Source organism: Choristoneura fumiferana, chromosome 30 (genome assembly GCF_025370935.1).
Source record: "Choristoneura fumiferana chromosome 30, NRCan_CFum_1, whole genome shotgun sequence".
In the NCBI taxonomy this organism is placed as follows: domain Eukaryota; kingdom Metazoa; phylum Arthropoda; class Insecta; order Lepidoptera; family Tortricidae; genus Choristoneura; species Choristoneura fumiferana.
The window spans coordinates 9,547,576-9,575,040 of record NC_133501.1 but is presented as its reverse complement, the minus strand read 5'-3'; the positions used below and the strand labels follow the sequence as shown (position 1 = coordinate 9,575,040).

The window sequence follows — 27,465 nt, the reverse complement described above, 5'->3', positions numbered from 1 at the left end:
AGACAGTTTTGTTTTTCGGAAACCTTTGTCCTCCCTTTTTTCCGAACAAAACGGGACTACGCAACACTGTGGTTGCTCAATATTTTTATGGTACGGTAAGGTGTATTAAATTGATTTTAATCTAAACTTTATTTTCACGCCCGTAATAGCAGACTTTGAAAGCCACACTTAACAACCTCATGCAACAGTGGCGCCATCTAGAAAGACAAAAAACGATAGCCCTCATTGAATGGTGTGTGTGAAGTTTGTTATCCCAGTGCCCGCGTGGGAACTAATCCTAGTCTCATTCTAAGAGACCAGTGCCCAGGAGTGGCAGTCTTATAGGCCGGAACTGTAGCACCACATCTTTTAGTATAAAAATAGTATATTTTCAAAAGATCTCACTTCTTAAGAACTATTTAACATTTAAAGTAATGAACTATCAAATTGATAATAAACCTTTTAGAAATATTTATTTAAACATAAGGGCCTTATCATACTAGTGAGTTGCGGGTGAGTTGAAAGCGAGGCGAGCGCGCATCGAGCACGCAGCGAGTTCGCTTCGTTAGCGCTGAAGACGCCCTATTATTATTCAGTGGGGCGGTCCGCCCCGGACGGCACATTTAGAGGGCAGCAAAATACCATAAGAATTTTATGGTGATGTGAAGTTCCCAATCCGCACTGGGCCCGCGTGGGAACTACGGCCCAAGTGTTCTCATTCTGAGAGGACTTTGCCCAGAAGTGGCGATGATGATGATAATTCCATAACAAAAAAAAATGTCGCACCTACGATTCGGACCGATTAGAATGTGTAGGTACCCTAAATAAGAGGGTGGCAAAATTCTCCTCCGCCACTGTTATTACTGAACGTACGAGGGCTGCGCGCTCGTCTCGCTCTCAACTCGGCCGCAAATCGCTAGTGTGCTAAGGCCCTAAAAGTGTTACTCGCTGGTCTCTCTCGCAATGCTCGCAATTTTAGGCTGCCTGTGCACTTGATCGAAGCGATGCAACAGCAACAGTAATACGACAGTTTTGTCTTTCGGAAACCTTTGTCCTCCCTTTTTCCCGAACAAAACGGGACTACGCAACACTGTGGCATGCTCGATATTTTTATGGTACGATTTTGAGGTATTAAACGAGATTTAAATGTACACTTTGTTTTCACGGCCGTAATAACAAACTAACCACTATACTTCAGGCAGAACCTTTGTCTACAGTACAGTGGCGCCAACTGGTGAACGCGAAAACGGTAGCCCTCATTCTATTGGTGGATTTCTCCGGCCAAAAAGGCAGCCTATATTCCCATTCCTTGCATTATAACAATTTTCTGATAATAGAAACTTTTTTCCTCTTCCCCTCCCCGTCTTCAACTAACGTCAAACCCTTAAACTCCGTAATCATAGACCTGATACACCCCACTTCATCTTTAGTCAACCCCAAAGGCAAATCAAATTTGACATACTCGTGCCTTCCCGCCAAATCTTGACACATGTCACGGACGCCATTTTGAAAATCCTCGTCCACGTCATAGACGCTTTCTTTTTTTGCGGGCTCGGATTCGAACGCATTCTGCCACAATTCTTTTTCTTTCACCGCCGACTTTTTTATGTACTCGTCTAATTCAGCCAGTGTTTTGCCGATATCTTTGTTTTTAGGCTCGAGTTTTAATGATTTTCTGTAGTATTTCAATGCTTCTTCGTTGTTACCTAGCATTTGGTACGCCTTGCCGTAATAAAACAGGGCTTTACAGTGTTTGTCTGTATCAGTGACATATTCTAGATTTTCTAACATAGATATGGCATAGTTGGGCTTATTTAGTTTGCAGTAACACATAGCAAGGTTAACATATGTATTGATTCTTAGTCTCTTGATTTCTGCCTCCTCGATTTCGGTTTCTGGTCTTGAAATATTTAAAACGGACATGGCTTGTTGATAATTTTTCATCGCAGGCCTGTATTTTTTTTTTCTAAACAAATCTTTGGCTTCAGCGTGGAGGGAGTTGACAGTTCTGATTGTTACCCCATATTTCTTCTGCTCTTCCATTGGTAGATCGTTGAATCTGGAATGAACCAAAATTTTATTAATAAGTTTGTAAAATAAAATAAGTCATTTATTTTGTTTTTAACCCCCGACGCAAAAAGAGGGGTGTTATAAGTTTGACCGCTGTGTGTCTGTCTGTCTGTGGCACCGTAGCAATTAAACGTGTGAACCAATTTGAATCCTTTTTTTTTTAATTTCCAGCTGTGGTTCTTAAGGCATGTTTTACCAAAATCACAGCCGATAAGATATTGAACTTTGAAGTGACAATGTCGGGGGTTTTAACTTTATGTTGGTTAGGTTATACTGACTGTGTTTTCGGTAGTAGGAAAGCTTCGCGAATGGAAAAACAGTCCAGCAACTGCCCTTCGCATTGCCCCCACGTGCCGCTCCGTTCCTTCACTAGCCAGCCTGCAGTACACATGCAGGCAGTCTTACACGTGTAGTAACATAAGGCACTCACGTGTCCGGCGCCCGTCTGTCCGTGACCTTGTACAAGGCGATCACGAACAGCGCGGTCTCGGGGCGGATCCGGGGCGGGACCCCCATGGGCCCCCACGCCAGGCTGGGGGCCACCAGCGCGTGCAGCCTGGCCGTGGGGCCCCGCACGGTGCTCAGGGCTAGCTCGAGACCGGGCAGGATCTTACCGCAGCCTAGGCGGAGTTTCTGAAAAAAAAAGTTTATTCTTTACTAGATTTTACTTACGGCTTCGCACGCGTAAGCCGTTAACCATTACATCTGGCAGTTTATTTATTTAAATCCCACTAATATTATAAATGCGAAAGTTTGCAAGTCTGTTTGTTTGTTTGCTACTTCATCACATCTAAACCGCTGAACCGATTTAGATGAAATTCGGTTTGTGTCGAAAATACAAACTGAAATATAAATGCACAGAAAAACCAGAAAAATAAGACCAGCGCTGGGAATCGAACCCAGGTCCTCGGCATTCCGTGCCGTGTGCTATACCGCTACACCACCGCTGGACAACGATACAGACACGAATTTCTCCTATGCACCTCATATCTCAGCTTGTGTTGTTTCTTATTTAGCCACTTAAGCAGCGACACTAGCGACATCTATGCCGTAGCCCTCATCGAGCAACTTTTCGGCACTCCATCGGAACTAACCGCTCACCCGGACAAGAGATATCGTTATTAAGCAATCAAATTAAGATTGGTTTTTTGGAATCTTTTTGTAGTATTTTTTTTCAAAAAAAAAACAAAAAGATTCCAAAAAACCAATCTTAATTGCATAGTTTCTGTCCCAGGGAAGGACATAGGATAGTTTTTATCCCGGAAAATTTGACCCGCCAGGAGAGTTGCGGGCAACCGGTGGATGGAAGTGCGAGTTGTCGTTCATTATGGCGTTCTAAGGGGGAGCCCTTTGTTCAGCAGTGGACGTCTTCCAACTGATGATGAACTGACCTGTTGAATTTTCGCTTAAACTTAACGAAAATCAAAAATAGATTCTCACCATAGGAGCTCCAAAATTCATAGTAAGTGTGGAGTCAAAAGGTATCTTCTCCTTTTCCCAATACGCCGCATAATGGATTGTTACCTCCGCGTCTACAGGCACCAATGGTCCGTCACCTAGGACATTAACACTTATTATTATAAACATAACAAATAAAAATAGCCTTTATTCACTGATAAAATAAAATACAACATATAGTTTGTTGACACCAGCCACCAGCCTCATTCATATCAGGTTGTCTCCAGGACATAGGCCTCCTCCAGCCGCTTCCATTCTCCTCTATTCCTCGCTTCTCTGCGAAACACAAGCTCACCACCTCTTGTATTGCCTTGCTCTAGTCCAGGGTTTCTCAAAGTGGGGTACGCGAACCCCTAGGGTTCGCTATTCGACGGTAGGGGGTTCGCGACAAAGTTTACGTGATGGTGGCTGCAAGACTGGCAAGATGATTAAGATTGGTTTTTCGAGTCTTTTTGTATTTTTTAACTCCAAATTTATAACTTATTTGTTGTTGTTTGTTTCAGTTTGTATTTTCGTTGGCAAGATGATTCTTACCTATATTTGTTACCTTTTATTGAAATAAATAATATACATTATATTATGATTGATGATGATTGAAATAAAAATAAACTTAGTATCTCCAACAGCCACTTTTATTACTTTGGGGGGGAGGTAGGGGTTCGCTGTCGTCTAGAAACTTTAACAGGGGTATGTGGAGCCATAAGTTTGAGAAACCCTGCTCTAGTCCATATCACCCTCGCTGACCTTATCACATGGCCACTTATTATTCATCATCATCATCATCTCAGCCATAGGACGTCCACTGTTGGACATAGGCCTCCCCCATAGACCTCCAGTTGCTTCGGTTGGCAGCGGCTTGCATCCACCGTGAACCCGCGGCTTTAACCAGGTCATCCGTCCATCTTGTTGGTGGACGTCCTACGCTGCGCTTGCCGATCCGCGGTCTCCACTCGAGAGCTTATTATTAGAAATAGGGAAATCTGGATTTGAAGATTCAAAAGTCAGATCATAAAGCGAATCCGAAACCATTATTTTGATGCTATCAAAAACAACCTTTAATTAAATTACCTTAATTTTTTTATTATCATATTGGATAAATGACTGGTAAGATTGAAACTGCATGATATTGATATTTCATAATCATAACAAATAAAAAAGTAGTTTTTATTTTGTACAAAACAAAAAGTATCTAACGATTTACTAAGGACATGGTCACTCTGTAATTAAAAGTGTGTGGTTTTACTTGAATATGATTGTGAACAATCCATTACCAATTGCTCAAGGAATAGGGTTGTTCATTCTCATGTCTCCTGAATCACCCAGTACTATGCTATATCATAAATAAATATCATGGGACACTTGACCCAATTGACCTAGTTACAAACTAAGCAAAGCTTGTGTACTATGGATACCAGGCAACGGATAAACATACTTATATGGATAAATACATACTTAAATACATATTGAACAATCATACAAATATCTGCTCCAGGTCCTTAAGCTTCGTAGTCAGGTTCTCTAACCGCTTGGCCATTAGCCGTCCGGTCATCAATTTATATATATTTGTGGCATCTCTCGGCATTTACCTTCCTCGATTATCAAGATCTTGCAGTCTCCGCTGGCCACGCAGTCTGTCATCTTTGCGGAAAGTTCTTTGAAGCTCAGGTACTCCGGAGACGACAGCATCTGCTTCTCCGCTGAGTCCTCAATGGTCTTCAAAATGTCCTCACAGTCACTGAGAAACAATAAGTCCTGCTTTAGTAGTTGTGTAGGTTTGCATTATTGTACACTTAGTTAAAATTATGTTCAAATTTGTACTGATAAGAATGATGATTTACTAAACAAAGTGTTACCTGACAATGTGAGTAATGTTTTTAAGGGCCTTCTCTTCAACTATAATTTTTTTTTTGGAGGCTTAAGTGCACCTGTGTGACTATGCCAGCCTCATTGAAAGACTTGATGGCTACATTCATCAAACACTTCTATTGCAATGTCTAGATTATCTGGCTGCAAAGGAGTGCTTACTGAACCTGTAAATTTGTACTGCATCTTCAGATACAGACAACTCAGAATAATATATTTACTGCATCATTGAACAGGTCCAAATCACTCAAATACCTCTCACGGCTATCCTTAGTCAATACACACTCCACCAAAAAATGTACTAAGTCCTCAATCTTATTACAATTATTAAAGGTATAATTATTAGACTCCAGTCACTTAAGCCTCAACAAAAAAATATAGACAAAAAGAAAACTCCAGAGGCGTAGCTGGGTAACCAAAGGCCTTGGGGCAGAAAATATACCTAATAGAGCCCCAATTGTTTGTTCCGTATTACGAATTCAACATACTCCAGATTTGTCATTTATCTGATTCTAGCCCTGCTGCAGCTACACCACTGCTAGACTCTTAAATGATTACTTTAGAGTTTAATTTCAAGTCTTAATAAGATTCCAACCAGATGAGAAATACAGAGAACTATTCACTATTAAATTAATTAATGACGTTTCTCTACAACCATAATGACTTGAGACTTAAAGTTTAACATGCAAATAGAACACAATTTTTTATTATTCCTGATGGATAGATAGGGTTCAAGAAAATAACTTTTATCTAAGTGACTAATAAAGTTTTGTATTGTAACCTGGATTCTTCTTCCTCATCATAGAGTTGGAACAGCTCGTCGTTCAGGTTGGGATCAAGACTCTTCTTCTGCTTAAAGTCCAAATCTATTTGAAATTCCGTGTCTGATGTTAACAATTCCCTGGAACAATCAAATAAGCAGTTTTAATTGATTTTCATCATTATCATTATCAAACAACTCGTAAATAAAAACAATAGTACTTTTAAGTACCTAATTTTAAATAAAAATACTTCACACAATAAAGTTAGTTGTTTTTTTTTTCATATCAAACAACTCATTAATAAAAAACAATAAGTAGTACTTACAATGTTATTTATTGTTATGTAATCCTACTAATATTATAAATGTGAAAGTTTGTGAGTGAGTATGTTTGTTACTTCTTCACGCTGAAACGGCTGGACGGATTTGGATGAAATTTGGCAAAAAGTTAGTTTATCCCGATATTCCTACGGGATAGGAAAAAAATCTCGAAACAACAATCACACAAAACACAAAACACAAACACAAAACAACACAAATTCTATTCTAGTTACAAATTCTTATAACTGACATTTATGTAAATTATAATGTAATGATGTATTGAATGAATAAATAAACTAAACTAAACTAAACAATCGAGTCAAGTTTAGTCATGAAATTTGACGGGACCATGATTGTTCTTAATGTAACGTCAATGAAAACAACGTTAATTTTCGGGAATTCCCACGGGAATGTTTAAAAATCCCGGAAGTTCAATTCAGCTGCTGGACCTAATGAAGCCGCGAGTAAACATTAGTGTTAATAAAATAGCTTCACAAAATAAAGTTAAGTAATTGTTTTTTTTTCATACTACAATGTTACTGACCTCAGGTTTATTCCCTTGGAAAACTGTATCGGTTCTTCTATAATTTCTTGGACATCTTCCATTGTTCTGAATTAATTACGTACTTTCGCAGTTAAATACCTATTCTAATTTGCGACTGTTGCAACGGCAATACATAAATTAAATTTGTATATATACAATGCTTACTTGAGCTTGAAATTGCTCGCTTTACTATTGCTTGGTACAAACACAAGTATACACACTCTCTCTCATCTATGTATGATTGCTTATTTGCATACGTAGTATCTCTAAGTAGTCTGTGCCAGTGGGTTGAAACTCCATACAAAAAATCTAATGTATGGAGCTAGTGACTTTTTGTACCAACCTCTCCAAAAATAACTTATTGGTTGCTATATTTATGAAATGATCTGTGTTTAGAAGATTTCACTTAAATTATAATATTTGCAATTCTTCACATTTTAAGCTGTGAAAAAAAAAAATAAGCGGAAAAAAATATTACTAAGATAAATAATACAATATAAAAATAATTCTGACTGGATATCCTTTTTTATTAAGTAAATGAAAAAAATTTTAGTTCTATTTTACAATTTTATATGGCAACCCACAAACCTTCATCTGCTGCGTGGGAACGGACGCCTTCGCGAGTGTTTGTGTTTGTATTTTTCGTGTTTTTGGTGTTTTGTTTTGTTAATAGCGTTGAGTTTGAGATTATTTCTCCTCCGCATTAACTTTTCTTTCACTAAAGTGCATTTATTCGAGACAGGACTCTAGTTTTTACCGTAATTTTCACGGCTGTCCTTTACTAAGAAACCATTCAACATAAGGAGATGCGAAATTTGTGGTATTCAAGAAAAACATTGTGAAAACAAAATGTTCTTTGCTAGATTTCCTCTAAGTGAACATGTGTAAGTAAAGTTACTGATAAATCTGATAATAGGTTTGAGGTTATATTTGGCTGGCCGACGTCAATTCGTATTATATAGTATCACGACAATTAAATTTTATTTCAGTTGTAAGCAGTGGGTGAAAGTAGTTGGCAACGAGATTTCACAAAATCGAAAACCCGGCTGAAGAAGAAAGCCATACCAAAATTGGGACTTCCCATGCCACCTCTTTCTGAAGAAATTCTTGAAGGGTTTCCTCTAAAGATGGCAAGAACAGCCAAGGTAAACACTTTATTTTATTTTCAATTTATCTCTATTGCAACTTGACTTACTGCATCTTATAATAATAATAATAAAAATAATAAAAGATTGATTTAATAGTTTGTTTACAAATTCTACATAGGTACATAACAAATAATAAGTACAATCAAACTATCAAAAGGGAAAGCGACTCAGCTTATACCCTAATAAATAAATACCCTAATAAATACCATAACCCTAATAAATACCATAACCCTAATAAATACCATCAATACATATGCACATATTTTTTTTACATACAATATATGTTATAAATTAATTTGCTTCGTCATCAATAATAATGCTAGGTATTTTGAGTGTATAGTATAGTTGCCGGTCAGAGCATTAGTAATAGACAGAAAAATGGCTATACACACTAATTATATTTCACCTGTATAAGTTAGTGGAAGCTTCTGGCTAAATTAAACTTTGTTTCAGGTTCAGCTTTGGAGTTGCCCAGTGTGGAATATTTACATGCACAGCCTTCTACAAGTGGTGCGCAGTGTAAAACTGACAATACAACAGGTAAACTATCACTGATAAAAATCTATACCTTATAGCATAATTTAGAATTTTAGAGTTGATCTGATGATAAAGCTAGCGGGTGACCATAGGAACACTGTGATAAACAGCACAACTGCATCGAGTTTGGACTCGTTGTCGTCTTGACGAGTACTTTGGTAACAGGGGCATATAGTACAGTCAGCAAAAAAAAACTTATATTAGAAGAATTTCAGAAAAACTTTTATGAACTGTTTACGGAACCTTTCATGTAAGAGTCCAACTCGCACTTGACCATTTTTCTGTATTGTCTGTGTTTATGGTACACTTCATGTAATAACACTCCTCTTTTTGCGTTAGGGGTTAAAATAGGTTGAGCTGCTTAGTAGTTAGAGGAGATAGAAATGGATATGCATACATACAGGTCAAAATATAATCCTCCTTTTGGCTTCACCAGAATCGGGTAAAAACTACAGAATTAATTTCATTACATTGGTATGGCAAGTAGATTGTTTATCAGAGGATATACAAAATTATGTATTGTCAACTTCCAAGATCACCTTACATTTCATTCATTCATTTGACAAGTAAAGACATATTTGACAATAAGGCAAGAAATTGTAAGAAAGTTGTCTAGGTAAACATTAGGTCATTGACCTGCAATATGACAAAAATTGGATTGTGCGTACCAATTTATTTTATCTTGCATTATTAGTGTAAGCTACTGGCTAAATTTAACTTTGTTTCAGGTTCAGCTTTGGAGTTGCCCAGTGTGGAATATTTACATGCACAGCCTTCCACAAGTGCTGTGCAGTGCAAAACGGACAATACAATACTACAATACAATACTTGTGTAACGTGAAACTGTTTACAAATTCTATTTATCTATTTACCTATGTAAAGAAAAACAGATCCATGACATGAAATAATATTATTAAGAAAAAACTTTTTTTTTCTTTAATTCGATCATTTAATTAATAAAAAAGCGCACCGCTACGTGCCGTTTTTTGACCATATATCGATAAAAAAGCACAACACTATGCTGTACAATATCGACTGTTCCTAACAACACTACTTGTCAATGTGACTTTTCGGCCCTGTTAGTCTGTGCAGTTCGTTTCTTGATATTGGCACCAAAAGACACTGAATTCATACTACAATCGTGTATTGTTTTTGTATGAGAGTCCGACTCTTAAAAACGTAGTGATTTATATACTCTTTGGTCTGTGCTGCTTGTTGCTGCTTTGCTATCTATGCATCTATGCACGTTTTTTTATGTTAATTAATTTCGGGAAAACCAAAGGGTTTATCTCATGCCAACAACTTTCAATAGTATGTCCATCCATAACTTTACATGGACACTAACATTAAATAGCCATGTCTTATTCGGGCAAATTCAGCGGAAAATGGATGGACTCGTACTAATGGTAATCTCGTATCAATGATACGTATCATAATTGGTTTTCTTAATTAATTATACAACGACGACGTAGAGAAGCGTGTAAGGCGTTTAGGTTTAGGCGTTATCAAGTGCATATCAACAGCGCCACCTGTGATTCGGGTGCAAAACTATTTCACGGTGAAATATCAAGAATGGGAGTAATGCAGTGCAGTGCAGTGCAGTGATGAATATTTATTTATTCTAAATATATTTTTTCTGAAGCAGTCAGAAAAGTCAAAAATGTTTTTTTTTTTTATGAGAATGGACATGACAAGTATGAGAATTGAAACAACAATTATTACAGGAAAAATAAAATATATGGTTTGACGTATCGCCTCTCAAATTTCGTAATTCATGTGCGTTTTTTTTTCATTCGCAAAGATTCTGCGAAATTTTTTGCGAATATGAATATTAGAAAAAAATACAATTATTAGACAATAGTGGGTTAATAAAATCAAAATACATTCATTTCCTATGTTTTTTTATACAAGAAAAAAATAACTTAACCCCGTAATCACATTATCAGTCTTCACTTAATCATTTGGTATTATTTATATTAGTTGCAATGCGTTCGTATAAACTCTGTAATTCTCGGAACAAAATACAAACGGAACGCACTTCGTTCGAACGAGACTGCCATATAGATAATTGTCACTAGAACGAAAAACTGAATATTCACATTCGCATTCGCGAATGTTGGTAGCAGATATTTGCATTCGCTTTCGCATTCGCAATAAATGTTAAAAAATGACATTCGTTGTTACATCACTACACTAGTTACATTAGCGTTTATCAAACTGGAACAGGCGCGGCTCACTCCCATGATTTTGTTCTCCGCTACAAGTGGATATCTGTCCCCCCTAGACTCTAGTCCTGTTAAAGTGCTGCTTTCATTTAATGTTTCATCACATTTTAGCTCAATTATTTCAAGATGATAATCGGCTGCAATCTCCTCACAATTAACAAGCAATAGCGAACAAGCAAAAGCAACGTTAAGCAATATGTAATCGTCTGTACCTATTCATACGCAGTATATTTCATTTAATTTCATTGTTAATTGTGCAACTATGCTAAAACGACATTTGATGATGATGACATTTCTATCTTCACTGGTGTATTTTGGGCGTAGCAACCCTAGCACTACACGTGCCGCGTGCGAGTGAACACGAGTTATGCGATAGGCAGAGAAGTAAGCATGATTATTATGCCTAAACGTCACTTTTGTACGGAAGTGAAGCTTGTGTACTTGTACCTTGTACTATTACTTATTCTGTGCCGGAACGTCTATTTTAGTGTAGTATATATTTAATGATTGGTTTTTTGGAGTCTTTTTGTATTTTTTGAGATATATATGCATAGGAAAAATTCGTGTCTAGATTCCTGTCCAGCTGTGGTGTAGGGGTTATAGCACTTAGCACGGAAAGCTGAGGACCTGAGTTCGATTCCTAGTGCTGGTCTCTTTTTCTGGTTTTTCTGTGCATCCATGTCTCAGTTTGTATTTTCGGTATATATTTCGTCTATTATTAGTATAGTATAGGCCTTTGCTCAACTGTGAGACAGAATGGGCTGATAATAATAATAATAATTAGTATAGTATTGCTAGTTGCTAGCTGATGAAACTTGATGTTTGCTCTAATTTTACAAATGCAACTATTGTTCTTAACATCGATGCCACTGTTGATCAGCGTGGAGACAATTTATAGACGCTATTTTAACTAGTTCTGCATATAATTACCAGAGGCGCTAGTGTTGCAAATTTAAAATATCCGTGCTGGCTGTAATGACCGATCTTGATCTATCTATTCTTTCCATTCTTTCTTTGTTTAATCTGTAAGTTATTGTCTGTCTGTCCTTAAACTTAGGGACTGTTTATAAATGTAGCAATTATTTCTCTGTTTTTTCGGCTGAAGTATTAGGTATTATATATGCTTTAGAGCACATCCGACTCAATTACTCTGCAGGGAACAAAATTCTAATTTTATCTGATTCAATGAGCGCCTTGCAGGCTCTTAAAATGAAAGTATTAGTGCATCTGTAAACTATTTAATTTATAAGTTACGATGTAGTTTGAGTCTTTTGTGTTTAGAAATATATTTATTGAATTTTGCTGGGTGCCAGGTCACTCCGGTATTGTTGGCAACGAACTTGTCGATAAATTAGCCAAATCTACTAAAGATATAAGTATTTTTGATTTTAAAGTTCCTTACTCGGATTTAGTATATCAATTAAACAAAATATGCTAAAACGTTGGTCTAATTCTTGTCTAAGTCCAGAGATACGAAAGGTAAATGGCTAGCTGAAATAGTCCCGATTTCCTAGTACTAAGTCTTGGTTTGAAAAATTTTCAAAATTCCCGGAAGACCCTTTATATCGACCATTTGCAGACTACGTATAGGTCACGGCCATTTTCCTGCGCATCTTTTTAGATTAAAGTTAAGCGAATCAGCAGCATGTTCATATTGTAACTTTGTCACGTGTGATCTAGATCATATTTTCTTGCAATGCCCTGAGTTTAATGTACAACGATTATTATTTATTGCATTGTGTAAAGACATAGGCTTAAAAAACTATCCCCAATTCTATTCAAGGATTATTGGAAACTTCCTCAATTATATTCAATAATTTTCAATTTTGTACTACACACTACAGGCCGGTTATGAATGTAAATGTATTTTAGTACCTACTTCTTTAGTTTTTTCATACTTATTAATTCCTTATTGTAAATCTTTACTAATTATTTTCATTGTACATACTTAACATAATTTTTTATTGTATTCATTGTACTTAAGTACTGAATAGTTCATAATTATTGTAAAATTAGTTTAAGCTGATGGCCGTGTTGCAAATGCTTCAATAAATTAAAAAAAAAAAAAACTGTCTGTCCTGTCTGTCATTGGAACTTTTGAACCATTCCACTCTGTCGTTTGCCGGTTTATTCCCCGTTTTTTACGAGAAAGTAATTTGAAACTAGTAAAAGTAACTAGAAAAAGTGATAATACAATTTCACCGCCATGTATTCGTAAGTAACTGTTCATATATCTATAAATCCACTGCTACAAATTGGTAAACATATTTTGTTATCGTTTATTTTATAACCTAGCAAGATTTTTATACCTAAATATCAACTATATGACCGGAGTTTGCTGTGTAATTTTGTACTTAAGATTTGAAGAATCTTAGTTTTATAGGTATTGAATTGTATGCGAAATTTATATTTGAACCGTTAACAACACCGTTTGAAATTTGTTGCGAATTTTGATTCCGAAGGTAACTGCAAATTTCACACCCCAAACTATAGATTACACGACTAGTTTCTATGGTTATGCATCGTCGTCTACACTAGTGCTGAGCCTATTTTGCCGCCAAATATTCAGAATAAAAATCTTTCAAATGCATACGTGGATATGCGCGAATTGCGGCAAAGCTGGCAAATATTCAACACTAGAGTTTCCTCGCGGCTTCGCTCGCGTAAACCGCTAGATCTCGCAGTTGAATTGAAATACCACGTTAACCCAAGATAACCAGGGTCGAGGATGTCAACAAAAAGACAAGGATGCTGAAGTGGAAATGGACCGGTCATATGATGCGAGATAAGGGAGAAAAATGGTCGACATTGATTACAGACTGGACTCCACGTTATAATGCAAAAAGAAAAAGAGGCCGTCAAAGAAAAAGATGGGCAGATGACCTGAAAAAAGTTGCAGGACCGTTATGGGCAAGATTAGCAAGACAAAGAAACAATTGGAAAGAACTGGAGGAGGCCTTTGTGTCACAAGGACACGCTGAAAGTGACTAACTTATTAAAGCAAATATTGTAAATAATCCGTTCTCAGCAATAAAGGCTTTTTGATTTTGATACCACGTTAACCCAAAACTTCCTATGAGAAGTCCCAATTGTTGTTAAAAAATATTATAGTCGTTCCAATCGTTTATTTAACCTTTGACAGATCACGCACATGAAGTTTTACAATAATTTTAGGTACAATGTACCACAGAGAATACCATACTTCATGGACGGTTACCGCCCACTTAGTGATTTCCCATTCGTAATGAATGACCATAGACTATTAAAACCGTTTTGAAGTAAATCGATTTTATAAATAAAACATACATTTAAAATTATTGTGATTATATTTTATATCAAAATCATTTAAAAATAATAAATACATTAATATGCCTTTAGGGATTAAAAAGTTAAAACAACTAAAACAGGCACTGTAATACTATTTTTAATTATACCTACCACGGGCGTCTCGTCGTGAGTGACAACAAACTGGCGTCGCTGCCGCGTCCAGTGTTGCCTGAATTGATAAAATTACTAAATTACTATTTGTATTCGGGGGAATTATTCGGTTTGAGTGCTGTTGGTTAGGTTAAGTTAGTTCAGTTTAATATCAACTGTGAAGAAAATACTATTTCATAAATAAATTACTTTATGGCAAATGAAAATATTAGAAAACGATACATTATGGCATATGAAATTCGGGGAAAGGATAGAGCACGCACGCACGCACACACACACATAGCACAGGAGCACAGGCCTCCTATCCAGCTGAGAGGGTTTGGATTGGGTACCTACTTCACACACTTTTCATGTTATCATGCAATTGTATTTCACTTAAAAAATAATGGTGTTCTAAAATTTCTGTACTATAATTAAATCTAAATTAAGGCTACTGATTACTGATACACTGGACGTATAGGTTACAGTACAGGATTATTTTAACACCAAGTATAATTTTTCTCTCCCAAATTTCCAGCATGATACACAACCCGACGCCTCATCAGATGATGACGTGCCCCTACAACATGGCGCACCAGGTGGAACACTACCGTATGCACATCCACCTCCAGAAGTGCCGGAAACAGCACCCCAACTGCGCGAAGACCACCTGCCCGTTCGACGCCACCCATGTTGTGAATGATGCCGAATTAGATGTGAGTCATTGAATTTGTATCATTATATTGGCCGCAGGATGTCTACTGTTGCCTCTTCCAGGCCCCTCTTCCCCACTGGGCGCATCAAATCAAATTCAAATCATGTTTGTTGTATGGGAGCCCCCCTTAAATATTTATTTTATTCTGATTTTAGTATTTGTTGTTATAGCGGCCACAGTTATACATAATCTGTGAAAATTTCAACTGTCTAGCTATCACGGTTCATGAGATACAGCCTGGTGACAGACGGACGGACAGCGTTTTTACCCTTTGGGTATGCCTACTTAAAGAATAAACATTTTGATTTTGATTTGTTTTTTTCTAGTACCACGTCTGCATGTGTCCAAAGAGGTCAATGTTTGACAACCAACAGTACATTGTCGAAGACGAAGTGGTGCCTCGGGAGCTGCCGCCAGCACCAGTCGTCGCCAGCGAAGAGAACTGGGAGGATGTAAGTCATAGTTAATAGTCAATAGTCAACATATGCATAGGCCCCCATGAGATGTAAATAAATACATGAGCTAGGCTAGTTTCATGGGTAAAAAAACGTATTTAAGGTAAATGTACCAGTGCTCGTCTCACTGCCCCAATAGTTGGCATCTTTAATCTCATGTCATTAGCAATAGAGATGACAGGGTGTCGTCGAGCACTCGGACGTGGACCTTTTTGCCTTCAGAAAATATTGGACACGAAAAAGAGACCAGCGCTGGGAATCGCACCCAGGTCCTCAGCAATCCGTGCTGCGTGCTATAAGCCCTACACCACCGCTGGACAGGAGTCTAGACACGAATTTCTCCTATGCACACATATCTCAGGTTGCTTTTTTCCACTACGCTACTAGCGACATCTATGTTTCGCTCTCACCGAGAGGCGTCACATTCTTTTGGAACTAACCGCTCACCCAGACAAGAGATGTCGCTACTAAGCAATCAAATTATGATTATCATTCGTGTCTAGACTCCTGTCCAGCGGTTCGATTCCCAGAGCTGGTCTCTTTTCTCGTTTTTTCTGTGCATCCATGTCTCAGTTTGTATTTTCGATATTGAACACGGTTTTTCCATTTGAGATTATGGAAGTGTAAAAATTACTTTAGGTACTTTTTCCATCCAGGGCCCAACGACATCCTACGTGCCAGATCCGTCTAAGAAAAGTCACATTATAACCAAAGTCAAAGGTGCGACGCCCTCCGAGCGCAGAAAGGCTAGGATGGAGGGCATAAAGAACTACAAGCCTCAGGAGAACTAAAGGACTGGATCTAGAGTCAGTGGCAAAGATGTGTCAATGGGGGTTTTGACGCTTTGTACCAGATTCGAAAAACGCCAGATTCGCATAATGCCAGATTCGCAAAACGCCAGATTCGCATAATGCCAGATTTTCAGATTCGCAGTAGACCAGATCCCCAGAACGCCAGATTCGCAGAATGCCAGGTTCGCAGAATGCCAGATTCGCACAATCTGATGATGAGATGCGAATCTGGCGTTTTGCGAATCTGGCGTTCCGCGAATCTGGCGTTTTTCGAATCTGGTACAAAGCGTCAAAACCCAGTATATCCATATAATATGCTTACGGACAGAGGAGGCTTAATAGGGTCTCGTTGATACCTTTAGATACAAAACCCCAAAAAGCTATGTAATAACCCTTAGCGGCCACACCTCAGCCAGGCCACATAGCGGCCACATGGGGTATCTCATTACCCCACCCCGAAAAACTTAATTGTACAAGACACATGGGTGTTTTAAGACTTCTAACCGATTGTTTTATGTTTGTTAGAGAGTTTTTCAACATTTCCAATGATTTTTAACGGTCCATTTAAATATGGCGTTCTAAAAACCGGTCACGCTGCCACGCGTTTTTTCGGCTTCCTATGAGATGGGGTCACATCTCACACTTGCCTACTGCCGGCAGATGTCGTTACTTGTATCAATTTCAAAGGTTTTAGACCTCTAATTTCACTTTTTCCGAGCCTGGGGTAACTAGTTATCCCGTGTGGCCGCTAAGGGTTAAAATAGCTATTCATGTTTTCTATGCAGCCATACACTTTGCGACAATCGCGCCACACCTGAAAATATACGTAAACACCGGTTCAAAACGTCTGCCTTAGGCAATGCAAATACGGTATTTGACCATTTTGTATATGTTTTATAAATTAAAACTACACAATGCCTGTTATCGAATAGAAAAACAATTTTTAAGCTACCTTTACAAATAACAAAGTTATAAAGGTTTAAATTCAAGATTAGACAGAGAGACATACTGGCATGTGACGTCACACGCCAGTACCGCCATACTTGCTAGAGAAAAGCGTTTGAGAAAGTGACAGGTATATGGATTTTTCAAAAAATCACTATAAATCCAATTTTCAACCGATTTAAATTTTCTCTTCGCTAAACACTATCTGTATATCTGTATTTCATAATAATATTAAGATATGGCAAAATCAGGAGTTGTCAAATACCGTATTCTCGGGCCCCGTTCTCAGCCATTTGAAGATCATCAGCTCTTTTCAAGATCAATCAAATTAAATGACGTCTGACAGCATGCGTCTAAAGGATGCACATTTTACAGTAGAATTTTTGTTTTTTGAAACATTTTCAATTGAAAATACAAACTGAAATATAGATGCACAGAAAAAACAGAAAAATAAGACCATCACTGGGCTTTTGGTCTTATTTTTCTGTTTTTTCTGTGCATCTATATTTCAGTTTGTATTTTCAATTTAGGTTTTACGGGATGACCGTAAAAGTAAAAATTTCAAAAAACCAATCTTAACATTTTCAATGTCTTCACTGCGCGTGAGGCCCCTGGGAAGTAGCCTATATTCCGATTCTGCCTATTGGCAAATCCGGCCTTGTGGATATTTCTAGCGTTTTTGTTAATTATCATCAAGGAGCGGAATTTACTCATAGCAAAAATCAAACATCAAAGGGATTGAACATAAGTTTTATCGACTGTTCCAGTTATCGTTGTTATCGAATCGACTCTTTGTTATCGCCTTGTAACAATATTCTGTAACATTTGACCTCTTTGATAAGCGACTTTCATCTCCATATATTAAAATAAAACAAAACGCGTCGACGTCACATATTATGACATTTATTTCGCTTGAGTTTTTCTTAGTCATTCCCGTGTTATTAAAATGGTTAATCCTTAAAGAAAAACGATTGACAAATGGATAAAAAAAACAACCCTTAATTACTTATTTACAATGAAGATTCTTCAACGATATACTGCTCTAGGGGGCTGTTTCACCATCCATTGATTAGTGTGATGCCGTCTCTATTTATTTTATTCTAATAGACGGAGACAGCATCACATTTAACCGTCAGTTAACACTAATCAATAGATGGTGAAACAGCCCCTAAATGTAAAGTTAATTTAAAGCAGCTCAAGCTCTTTATAAATTTTAATTGTAACTAACTTAAAAAGCGCTATTTTAAAAGTACCTACTATTTCCTGTTTTATTAATTACTGAAATATTTATCGATAGTCGATACAACTTATGTTCAATTCCTTTGACGTTTGATTGTTGCTATGAGAAATTCCGCTCCTTGATTATCATTTCAGTAAATGGGTGGATCAACTATTTCTTCTTGATATTCTGTCCCGTCAGCGAGAGGACAAAAGTACTTACAGTTTAATAGAATAAGGGGCTGTTTCACCATCCATTGATTAGTGTTAGCTGGCGGTTAGGTGTGATGCCGTCTCTATTTGTTTTGTTCGAGTAGACGGAGACGGCATCACATTAAACCGGCGGTTAACGCTAATCAATGGATGGTGAAACAGCCCCTTAATGTTGTGTCACATTATACTGACATGCTTATAAGATGACCAATTATACCAAGTTTGACCAGAATTCTAGGGTATCCATATCGATACGGCCTACTGAGCATTTCTTTCAGCGCGTGCGCGTCATAAACTACTTTTTAATGGAAAATTTGGAAATATTGGAAAAGAGCCGTGGTGGCCCAGTGGTTTGACCTATCGCCTCCCAAACAGAGGGTCGTGGGTTCAAACCCCGGCTCGCACCTCTGAGTTTTTCCAAATTCATGTGCGGAATTACATTTGAAATTTACCACGAGCTTTGCGGTGAAGGAAAACATCGTGAGGAAACCTGCAACAAACCTGCGAAGCGATTCAATGGTGCGTGTGTGTAGTTCCCAATCCGCACTGGGCCCGCGTGGGAACTATGGCCCAAGTTCTCTTGTTCTGAGAGGAGGCCTGTGCCCAGCAGTGGGACGTATATAGGCTGGGATGAATGGAAAATTATAATACTTGTCTTGTACCTAGGTAAATCGTCCACCCTACAATAACTGGCCACCTTACACTAAAATAAATACTCGTCACCTATAATTTTTTTTTTTTTTTTACTAGCCTACAATAGTGTCCCACTGCTGGGCAAAGGCCTCTCCTCTTGATCTCCACACCTCCCGGTTCAGCGCAATGTCAGGCCAATCCCTTGCATACGCGTCTAAATCGTCCCGCCATCTCCTTTTCGGTCTACCTCGCCGTCGACGGCCGTCCTCCGGTGCCCACCAAGTGACTGTGTGAGCCCACCTCTGTGGGTGCATGCGACAGACGTGTCCAGCCCAGTCCCACTTCAGCTTAGCAGTCTCTTTCCCAACGTCGGCTATACGTGTTTTTGAGCGCAGCGTAGTGTTTCGGATTCTATCTGTCCTTTTTACACCTAGTATGCTGCGCTCCATCGCTCTCTGGCTCACCTATAAATAGGCTTCATTTTTCCTATAAGATGGCCTGTAATTGATGATTTACCACACTTTTTCCTTTAATATCTTCGATAGTTTGTGCTCCTTGAGATAAGCTTTTGCGGCCGAACTAGACTAAGATCTTCAGACTTTTGGCTTGCCAGTGACTGAATTTGACATGGTTCTTCTAGGAAATAATTCTTCCCTTCTCGTAATGATTGTAAGATGGTCTGTTAAAACGTGTATTTACTCATAACGTGTATTTTTGTTTGACGAGCTTTAGCGATAATATCTGTAGGTAATAAAGAATAGATCTGTTCTTGTCAGTATGTTTAAAATAATAACTAATAATAAGAAAAATTGGAATGTTATCAAACAAAAGGGTTCTACATTGGCCGCTTTCGCCTCTGTCGCTGTCAATGAGCACATTGGTTCCGTATCTGTAAACCGTGGTACCGCTAGCTGTTCGCTGCTCCAGTGGTAGCGAACGGCTAGCGTTTTACTTGGTTATAAAGCAACTAACAAATCTAATCTGCTTGTGGCCAGATTTCCCGCTATTTTAGTGAGAGTCCCGCACGGCGGCGCTCCTATTTCTTGCCATTGTGAAGGACTGAAGCTAGCTAACAACCTGCTTTCTTGTATGTCCACTTTATAGTGGATAAAGATGTTTGTAAAACAGAGAATTTTAGCGAAATTGTAATTTTATGAACGTGACTGAAATTGCAGCTAGTTTTGTAAAAAGGTAAACTTAAAAGTTGTGATATAGTATACTGGCATATGTAAAATTCCTTTTCATCCACCAATTCCACAAAGCTCCGCACGGCGGGGCTCCTATTTCTTGGCGATTCGCTCTGGTTACCTAAAACTATTTAACCACATATGACTTTGTCTTTATTACACACTTTTTTTAATAGACAATTGTAAGAATGCGAAAAGGCCCCGCACGTCGGCGCTCCTATTTCATACCGGTGTGCTCAGGGATTGAAATTTAGCTAACAAACCCAAACTACCCATTGTTTTGTATGTCCACTTCTTGGTGGATATAGGGTAAAACAGTTACCTACCTAAAGAAAAAAAATACGAATTTTGGAATTTTATGAAAGTTAACTTGTTTTGTAAAAGATATACTTAAGAATTGTGATGTAGTCTTATTAGGTACGGTCGGTTCCCTAAGTTATGTATCTACTTATTCATAGTAGTTGCATAGAAAAGTGGATACTTATGTTAGGGCACCGTCTGTACATATGGCAAAGCTATCGAATTTTGTTATTGTTAGCTAAAGTGTATTTAAGTATAACGAAATATACTATCCATAGGAACTATTGATTAAGTGAAATAATATCCTAAGTTGGAATAAAACAAATCGTTCAGTTTTTTTGATTATTATGACGAAATTGTTTTCAAAACAATTTATACTTTGTTATACATGAAATAATGTATGAATAGACAATGGAAATGTCTTCATAATCTTCTTAAAAAACGTGGCAATACACCAGTTCTGCGTTACTACTCACTACATACATGAGCCACTTGTATTGCCTGTTTAGTTTTGTGTCCTATGTATATATTTTCATTATATACTTGCCTGGCTTTCTGAATTCTAACATGTCTGTTAGAAACACTCACAAATATGTCACAGATTTAGTGAATATTTTGTCAGATAAGTTTGTGTTATTATTATATTGCTTTCTCAATCAGCTTTAGTAAACTTCAGTAAGGTAGTTGAGACAGCAATATAAATCGGACAAAATACAATGGCTAAACATTATTAAGTACACATCTTTAGTACGTAATTGTTATATAGGAATAAGAATCTGATACGGTCGAGGGCAGAAATACCAATATTATACCGTTATAGCGTCAATATATATTATGTATACATCGACTTGTTACTGACATAAAGGTGTATGGATGTTTTAAAGAATTTAATAATCCAATATGATTGAAATATGTTAATAAAATTCTAAATAAATGTCATGGGGGGGGGGGGGGGGTTAAGAGGATAGCTTTACGAATTAATAACAATATATTGATACTAGAGTTTACTAACGAGAGTAAACTACTCGATCTGGTAGTTGCTGTACTAAATTTCATGACTCTAAACCCAGTGGTTGAAATTTCAAGATTTTATCCCTATCCCGTGGGAATATCAGAATAAAAAGTAGCCTATGTATTATTCCAGACGTCCATCTATCTACACACCAAATTTCATCCAAATGCGTCCAACCGTTTCAGCGTGAAGGAGTAACAAACATACACACACACATACAAACTTTCACAGTTATAATATAAGTAAGAAGTAAGATTATCGGGAAGATTCTTTTTTCATAGATCATTGTAGAGTACCATCATAGTAAACCAAACCTTGTTCAAAATGAGAAATATACATTTTGTTATATAGATCTTGAATTGTCTAGCTTGATTTTATGCGCGTTATTCAGCATCGTAAATCAAAATACTAATAAAACACTTATTTTAAAGGCTGACCAGGAATTTAAACCTAACGCGAGGGCAGCATTTCCACGTTTTATATTGCAACATTCTTTACACTTACTATACAAACCGGACGTTTTGGCAAATAGACGTTTTACGAATGGAACATTTTTCACATGGGACTTTTTGCAAAGATGTTTTCTGAATAGGGAGTAATTTTAATGAATAGAATTTGCGAATAGTACTTTATACGCATGCCAGACTCGGGGCTACCTAGGTCGATCAACTTGTTCTTATACCTCATTGCCATGGTTGATTACATCCCCTGGACAACAGAACTCTTTGAAACCATGAGTTTCTATATGTTTTCTGCGGTTAAAAGTCATCGAGCGTACAAGTCAACGCACGTAAAAAGAGCTCTGGGTGGCTAGTGGAGGGGATACGTTTGCGCATCTGTCAACTAACAAGCCAATGGCGTGACGGCCGCGCGCGCTCCACGCCCCCTCCCGCGTCCCCCACTGCTCCGCCGCCAATTTGGCCCGTATTTCGCTCACTGCGCAGGTATATCGCCAGGAGCTCTGTTTACGTGCGTTGGTTTGTAAGTACATTTTTGTCGCAGTTACAATTCCATTATTTTTTGGACTATCTTCTAAGCACGTTAGTAACATATCATGTATTAAGTTTTTTTTAACTTCACTGTTGTCTCTTGGACAACAGGACAGAATAACAGGCAAGAAAAAGTATGCTATGTGTAGTAAGTTTTAAAACTTTAAACCATTTCTATGGTGACATATAGATTGTCGTTATTGGTTGTTATAGGCTTAGCCCATCCTCTTCTAGACACTTTAACCTAGTCCCAAACCAAGCTAGATACTATAGGCAGAGTCATTCACGATGACGCGTGCCGTGGTTCTTATTACAATGTAGTTAATGTCTATTTTTGTCAAAATCACGCGTCTTCGTGCATGGCACTGGGTATATGAGATTAACCCTTAATAAGGCCTCATTTATTGGAGCATACTAGGTACCACAGAATCAAAAGCAGCTATCGAATACATACCTGACAAAGAATATTTTTAAAGCTAGTCGTATTTTCAACAATAACACTTTTTTTTTCGCTTACTATTTCTGGTGTACAATAAAGAGTAATTGTATTGTATTGTATTGTATAACAACGGAAATTGTGACGTATCGTGAAATGAATAAGGTTCAGTTTCCAACTCAATGCAAGTGGTCGCTAAATCGCCTCTACGTCATTAAGGGTTATAGTATAGAATGTAAAATAGTAATGTAACAAATATTCGCGTTTTTTATTTACATGCTCGAGGTAATGGTATTATCTATCTTCGATCTCTGAAATGGATCTATTGGACTACCGCATTTACACTGCGATTCTGCCATGTATACATATCGTTGTGATTAAGCCATCTGATGGCAAATAAGCCTTTAGTCACTGATGTAGGCAAAGTTACCTGTTTTTGTTTGTAATTTCTATGCATAAGATAAGAATCTTATTTTGTACTGTAAATGTTGTCATGTTAAAAAATAATTGACGTTGATGTAAATAAAATAAGTTAAAAGTTGTGCTTGCTTACTTTTATTACTTTTGGGTCAATAAATTTGTTGCCATTTTAACGTCTCCTGTCCTGAGCTACTTAATAGTATAACCTGGTATATCCTAACCAACAAAGAGTTGGAAAACCCCGACATTGTCACTTCAAAGTTCAATATCTCAAAAACGGCTCAACCGATTTTGATAAAACATGCCTAAGAAACATCGCTAGAAACCTTGCTTTAAAAACAATCCGCATTCAAATCGGTTCACCCGTTAACTACGGTGCCACAGACAGACATACAGACACATAGCGGTCAAACTTATGACACGCCTCTTTTTGTGTCGGGGGTTATAAAGTATGATTTTATGGAGTATAAAACACACACACACACACACACTACATACACTATTAAACATATTTAATATTTATTTTTATATTTATTTTTATTTATTTTTTTTGTATTTTTATACACTATTAAACGTTAGGAGTTAAATAGGGAACCTTAATGAAGACCACAATATACATTTTGTTTTTTTTTTATTTGACTGGAAGGCAAACGAGCAAGTGGGTCTCCTGATGGTAAGAGATCACCACCGCCCATAAACATCTGCAACACCAGGGGTATTGCAGATGCGTTGCCAACCTAGAGGCCTAAAATGGGATACCTCAAGTGCCAGTAATTTCACCGGCTGTCTTACTCTCCACGCCGAAACACAACAGTGCAAGCACCAATCAATCAATTTCCAGGGGAATGTTCTAAAATCCCCAAAAATTTCAATTGCAACTACCAGACCGAATAGTTTACGCGTGCGAAGCCGCGTGTAAAAGCTAGTAATATAATATTTGTTTAATTAATAAAATATCTGGACTTTTCATCAGGTGAGATAGGGGTCAAACATTTTTTTTTTTTTTTTTTTTTTTTTTTTTTTCTCTTGTTAAACCTGCAATCAGTCTTTTAGACTATAATCAGGTGGGTTGCTAGAGGTTGGGGTTTGGCAAGGCAGAGCCACTGCTCTGTCTCCCCTTAGTAAGGCAGCACATCAGCTCTCTTGAGTCTTTTAATCGGATTTGGCTGCAAAAGTACACTGGATAACGGGTTTGGGTGAATCATCAGTCGGTCCCTGTAGTTGGCTGAATATCGTTTCACTTCATCTGAAATGGTTGGAATTTCCAGGTACTCATGGATTTCCGAATTGCGAGCATACCAGGGCGCCGATGAGAGTACCCTTAGAATATTGTTTTGAGCTCTCTGGAGGCACATAATGTTGGATTTGCTAGCTGTAGACCACAGTTGGATTCCGTATGTCCAGATTGGTTTTATTATGCAGCAATATACCCTTAGCTTGTTGGATAAAGATAAGGCAGACTGTCTACCAAGGAGCCAGAGTAAATTTTTAAATCTTAGGTTGATTTCATTGCGCTTTGTTTTTATGTGGTCTTTCCATGTCATTCTGCGGTCCAGGTGAAACCCCAGGTATTTGACGCAGGTTGATTGTGGCAATGTGTCGGAGCCTAGATTAAGTCAAACATGGATCACTTTTTAGTAAGTAAAATAAAAGTTTTCTTTTTATTGATCTATGATTTTGATTATAAATTCGAACTATATTTCGTGCCGTCGCGCTCACGCTCATAGTATTTAAACAAGATTAAGAGGGATGTTATTGCACTAATATCGATTTTCGGAATGGCCCCCTGCTTGACTGACATAATAATATAATTCGAATGAAACAAAGTAACATAGTAAAACATAAATAAATGCATTTATTACTTAAAAACTACAGTTTTTAAACATCAGCTGCATCTTTCAAGAAATCTTCATCCATTTTCTCAAATTTCTCTTTATAATCCTCTGGTACGTCTACAATAGACAAATCCTCAGCACCCACTTCAGATTCCTTCTGTATCAAAATGTCGACAACATTTTCGCATGCTAGCAACACTTTTGGATCCTTTTCCCACTTATGATACTCTCTTAACACATAATAAACCCCATTGTCCCGTAATATCTCTCTACAGTTCCTCTTACTGCATAACTTGTTTAAAGTCTCTAAAATCATTTTCCTAATATCTACATCAATTTCTCTATGTTTCTCTTTAGGTAGATATTGAAGTGATATAGGTAGTGTGTCCATTTCATCATCCGGATAATCCTCATTGCCCATTAAAGGGTTTAAAAGGTATGTAAGGATATCCAGATCTGGATTTAAAAGTAACTCATGGTATTCATTATCAAAGGATAGGTTACGAATCGTCCCAATGGCACCCCCTCTCCTTATATTTGATTGTTCGTAGTTGCAGAATGGTAGTATTTTTATTAATGGTACATACGGATGTTCTTCTGTAAGCCATTTGCGTATTCGAGCACTGCAACTCAGGTTACTGAATACAGCGCCGAGATAGTGTAACTTTGAACCTGTTTTATTAAAATCTATGTTGACATATACATTTAAAATATCGTTTAATTGCGGGATTAACGTGTCTATACACACTTCTAACTCATCTTCAAGTCTGGTTATGTTTGATAGAATCATACAAACTGCATCCGCATCTTTTTTCTGAGGATCTAAAACATAACCTATTAATAATTGAAGAATGTTTCTGCATGATTCCGGTCGGTATTTAAGTATCTCGGCAGCTCCCCTAGGGTTTGCTGTGATGTTAACTAGCGTCAATAACGCGTTTTTAGCAACTTCATCGACTTTATCGTTGGTTAATTCAATGATACACGAAATGACTTGCTCCTTTTTCAGCAATGTGTTGATTCCATCTTCTGTTCCCGAAAGACCTACCAAATGGTCCAGAGCTATGTGTTTTAAGTCTATTCTGGAGTCTGGTTTGAGGAATTGCACTAGTTCGTCAAGTGGGTCTTGAGACATGATTGTTTTTGATTAAAACTATAAAAATATCACTTTTTATTGGGGTGTTGTGCGCACTACAGACAACGTGATTTTGACATTGACAATTTTGACAATGTCAAGTCAAGTCAAAGGATTGCAAAGACTACAGTCAAACTACAGTATATATAGGGAGGACTGCTGACTGCTGTTGAATAAAAGCAAATCTGTTCATTAATATATATTTTTTTTGTGAACAAATATTTATAAAACATAATTTTTTAACCAAATAAAAACTCGTGTCTATTTTAACGAAAGAAACTCCATTAACCATTAAGTTAACAGGTTCTAGTAGCGACATCTATGGCCATCCAACTGTATTTTCGGGAGACTTAACAAAGCTTACTTGGGTTTGTGTAGAAGAAAACTTCGACGTTAGCGTCATCTAGTGGTACACATTAATACTAATTAACAGCGGAACCTATTGACGAGTAGCAGAACTAAAGCAAACTGCGCAGTAGCCATTTGACACTAGATGTCATTATATTCAAAAAACAGCTGTGATTATACAATTCGAGGTCATAAACTCACAACACAAATCTTTAGCACACGAATTTAGTCACATTTTTTTTTAAACAAAATGAAAACAGGGCTACTCGAATGTGGTGAAAAATAAAATTGTACTGAATTTAAAATATGAGATATAATAGTAGATCTTGATCTACTTCTGCGAAGTGTGCGGGGAATGTTTGTCATGAACCTTCATTCACCTATTCCCGCACAGCACATCTCTAATGAAATAGCGCTGAGCGTAGCGAGGACGATGCAGATGAAGCCGTTTCCATTGGTTCATGAAAAACACATTCCTCGCAACTCATCCTCCCACATCTCTGGTGAAAAC

At 37.5% G+C, this 27,465-nt stretch overlaps 3 protein-coding genes and 1 pseudogene across 3 annotated transcripts; 2 read left to right on the top strand and 2 right to left on the bottom strand.

Annotated features, from left to right (window-relative positions):
* Nucleotides 1-591: 591 nt before the first annotated feature.
* Nucleotides 592-7,223, bottom strand: LOC141444866 (inactive peptidyl-prolyl cis-trans isomerase shutdown-like). The gene is made up of 6 exons (XM_074110584.1): nt 6,996-7,223; nt 6,152-6,271; nt 5,094-5,242; nt 3,490-3,605; nt 2,480-2,682; nt 592-2,038 (listed from the first exon to the last, which is right to left on the bottom strand). Exons 1-6 carry the CDS (start codon nt 7,055-7,057, stop codon nt 1,294-1,296), a joined length of 1,395 nt encoding a protein of 464 aa, XP_073966685.1. The 5' UTR covers nt 7,058-7,223; the 3' UTR covers nt 592-1,293.
* Nucleotides 7,224-10,361: 3,138 nt separating this feature from the next.
* Nucleotides 10,362-12,760, top strand: LOC141444518 (uncharacterized; annotated as a pseudogene).
* Nucleotides 12,761-13,073: 313 nt separating this feature from the next.
* Nucleotides 13,074-23,760, top strand: LOC141444574 (uncharacterized). Its single transcript, XM_074110140.1, has 4 exons — nt 13,074-13,119; nt 14,861-15,038; nt 15,364-15,489; nt 16,149-23,760. Exons 1-4 carry the CDS (start codon nt 13,112-13,114, stop codon nt 16,281-16,283), a joined length of 447 nt encoding a protein of 148 aa, XP_073966241.1. The 5' UTR covers nt 13,074-13,111; the 3' UTR covers nt 16,284-23,760.
* Nucleotides 23,761-25,466: 1,706 nt separating this feature from the next.
* LOC141444610 (protein HGH1 homolog) lies at nt 25,467-26,707 on the bottom strand. Its single transcript, XM_074110179.1, has one exon. The coding sequence runs from the start codon at nt 26,604-26,606 to the stop codon at nt 25,515-25,517; it is 1,092 nt and encodes a 363-aa protein (XP_073966280.1). The 5' UTR covers nt 26,607-26,707; the 3' UTR covers nt 25,467-25,514.
* Nucleotides 26,708-27,465: the final 758 nt, after the last annotated feature.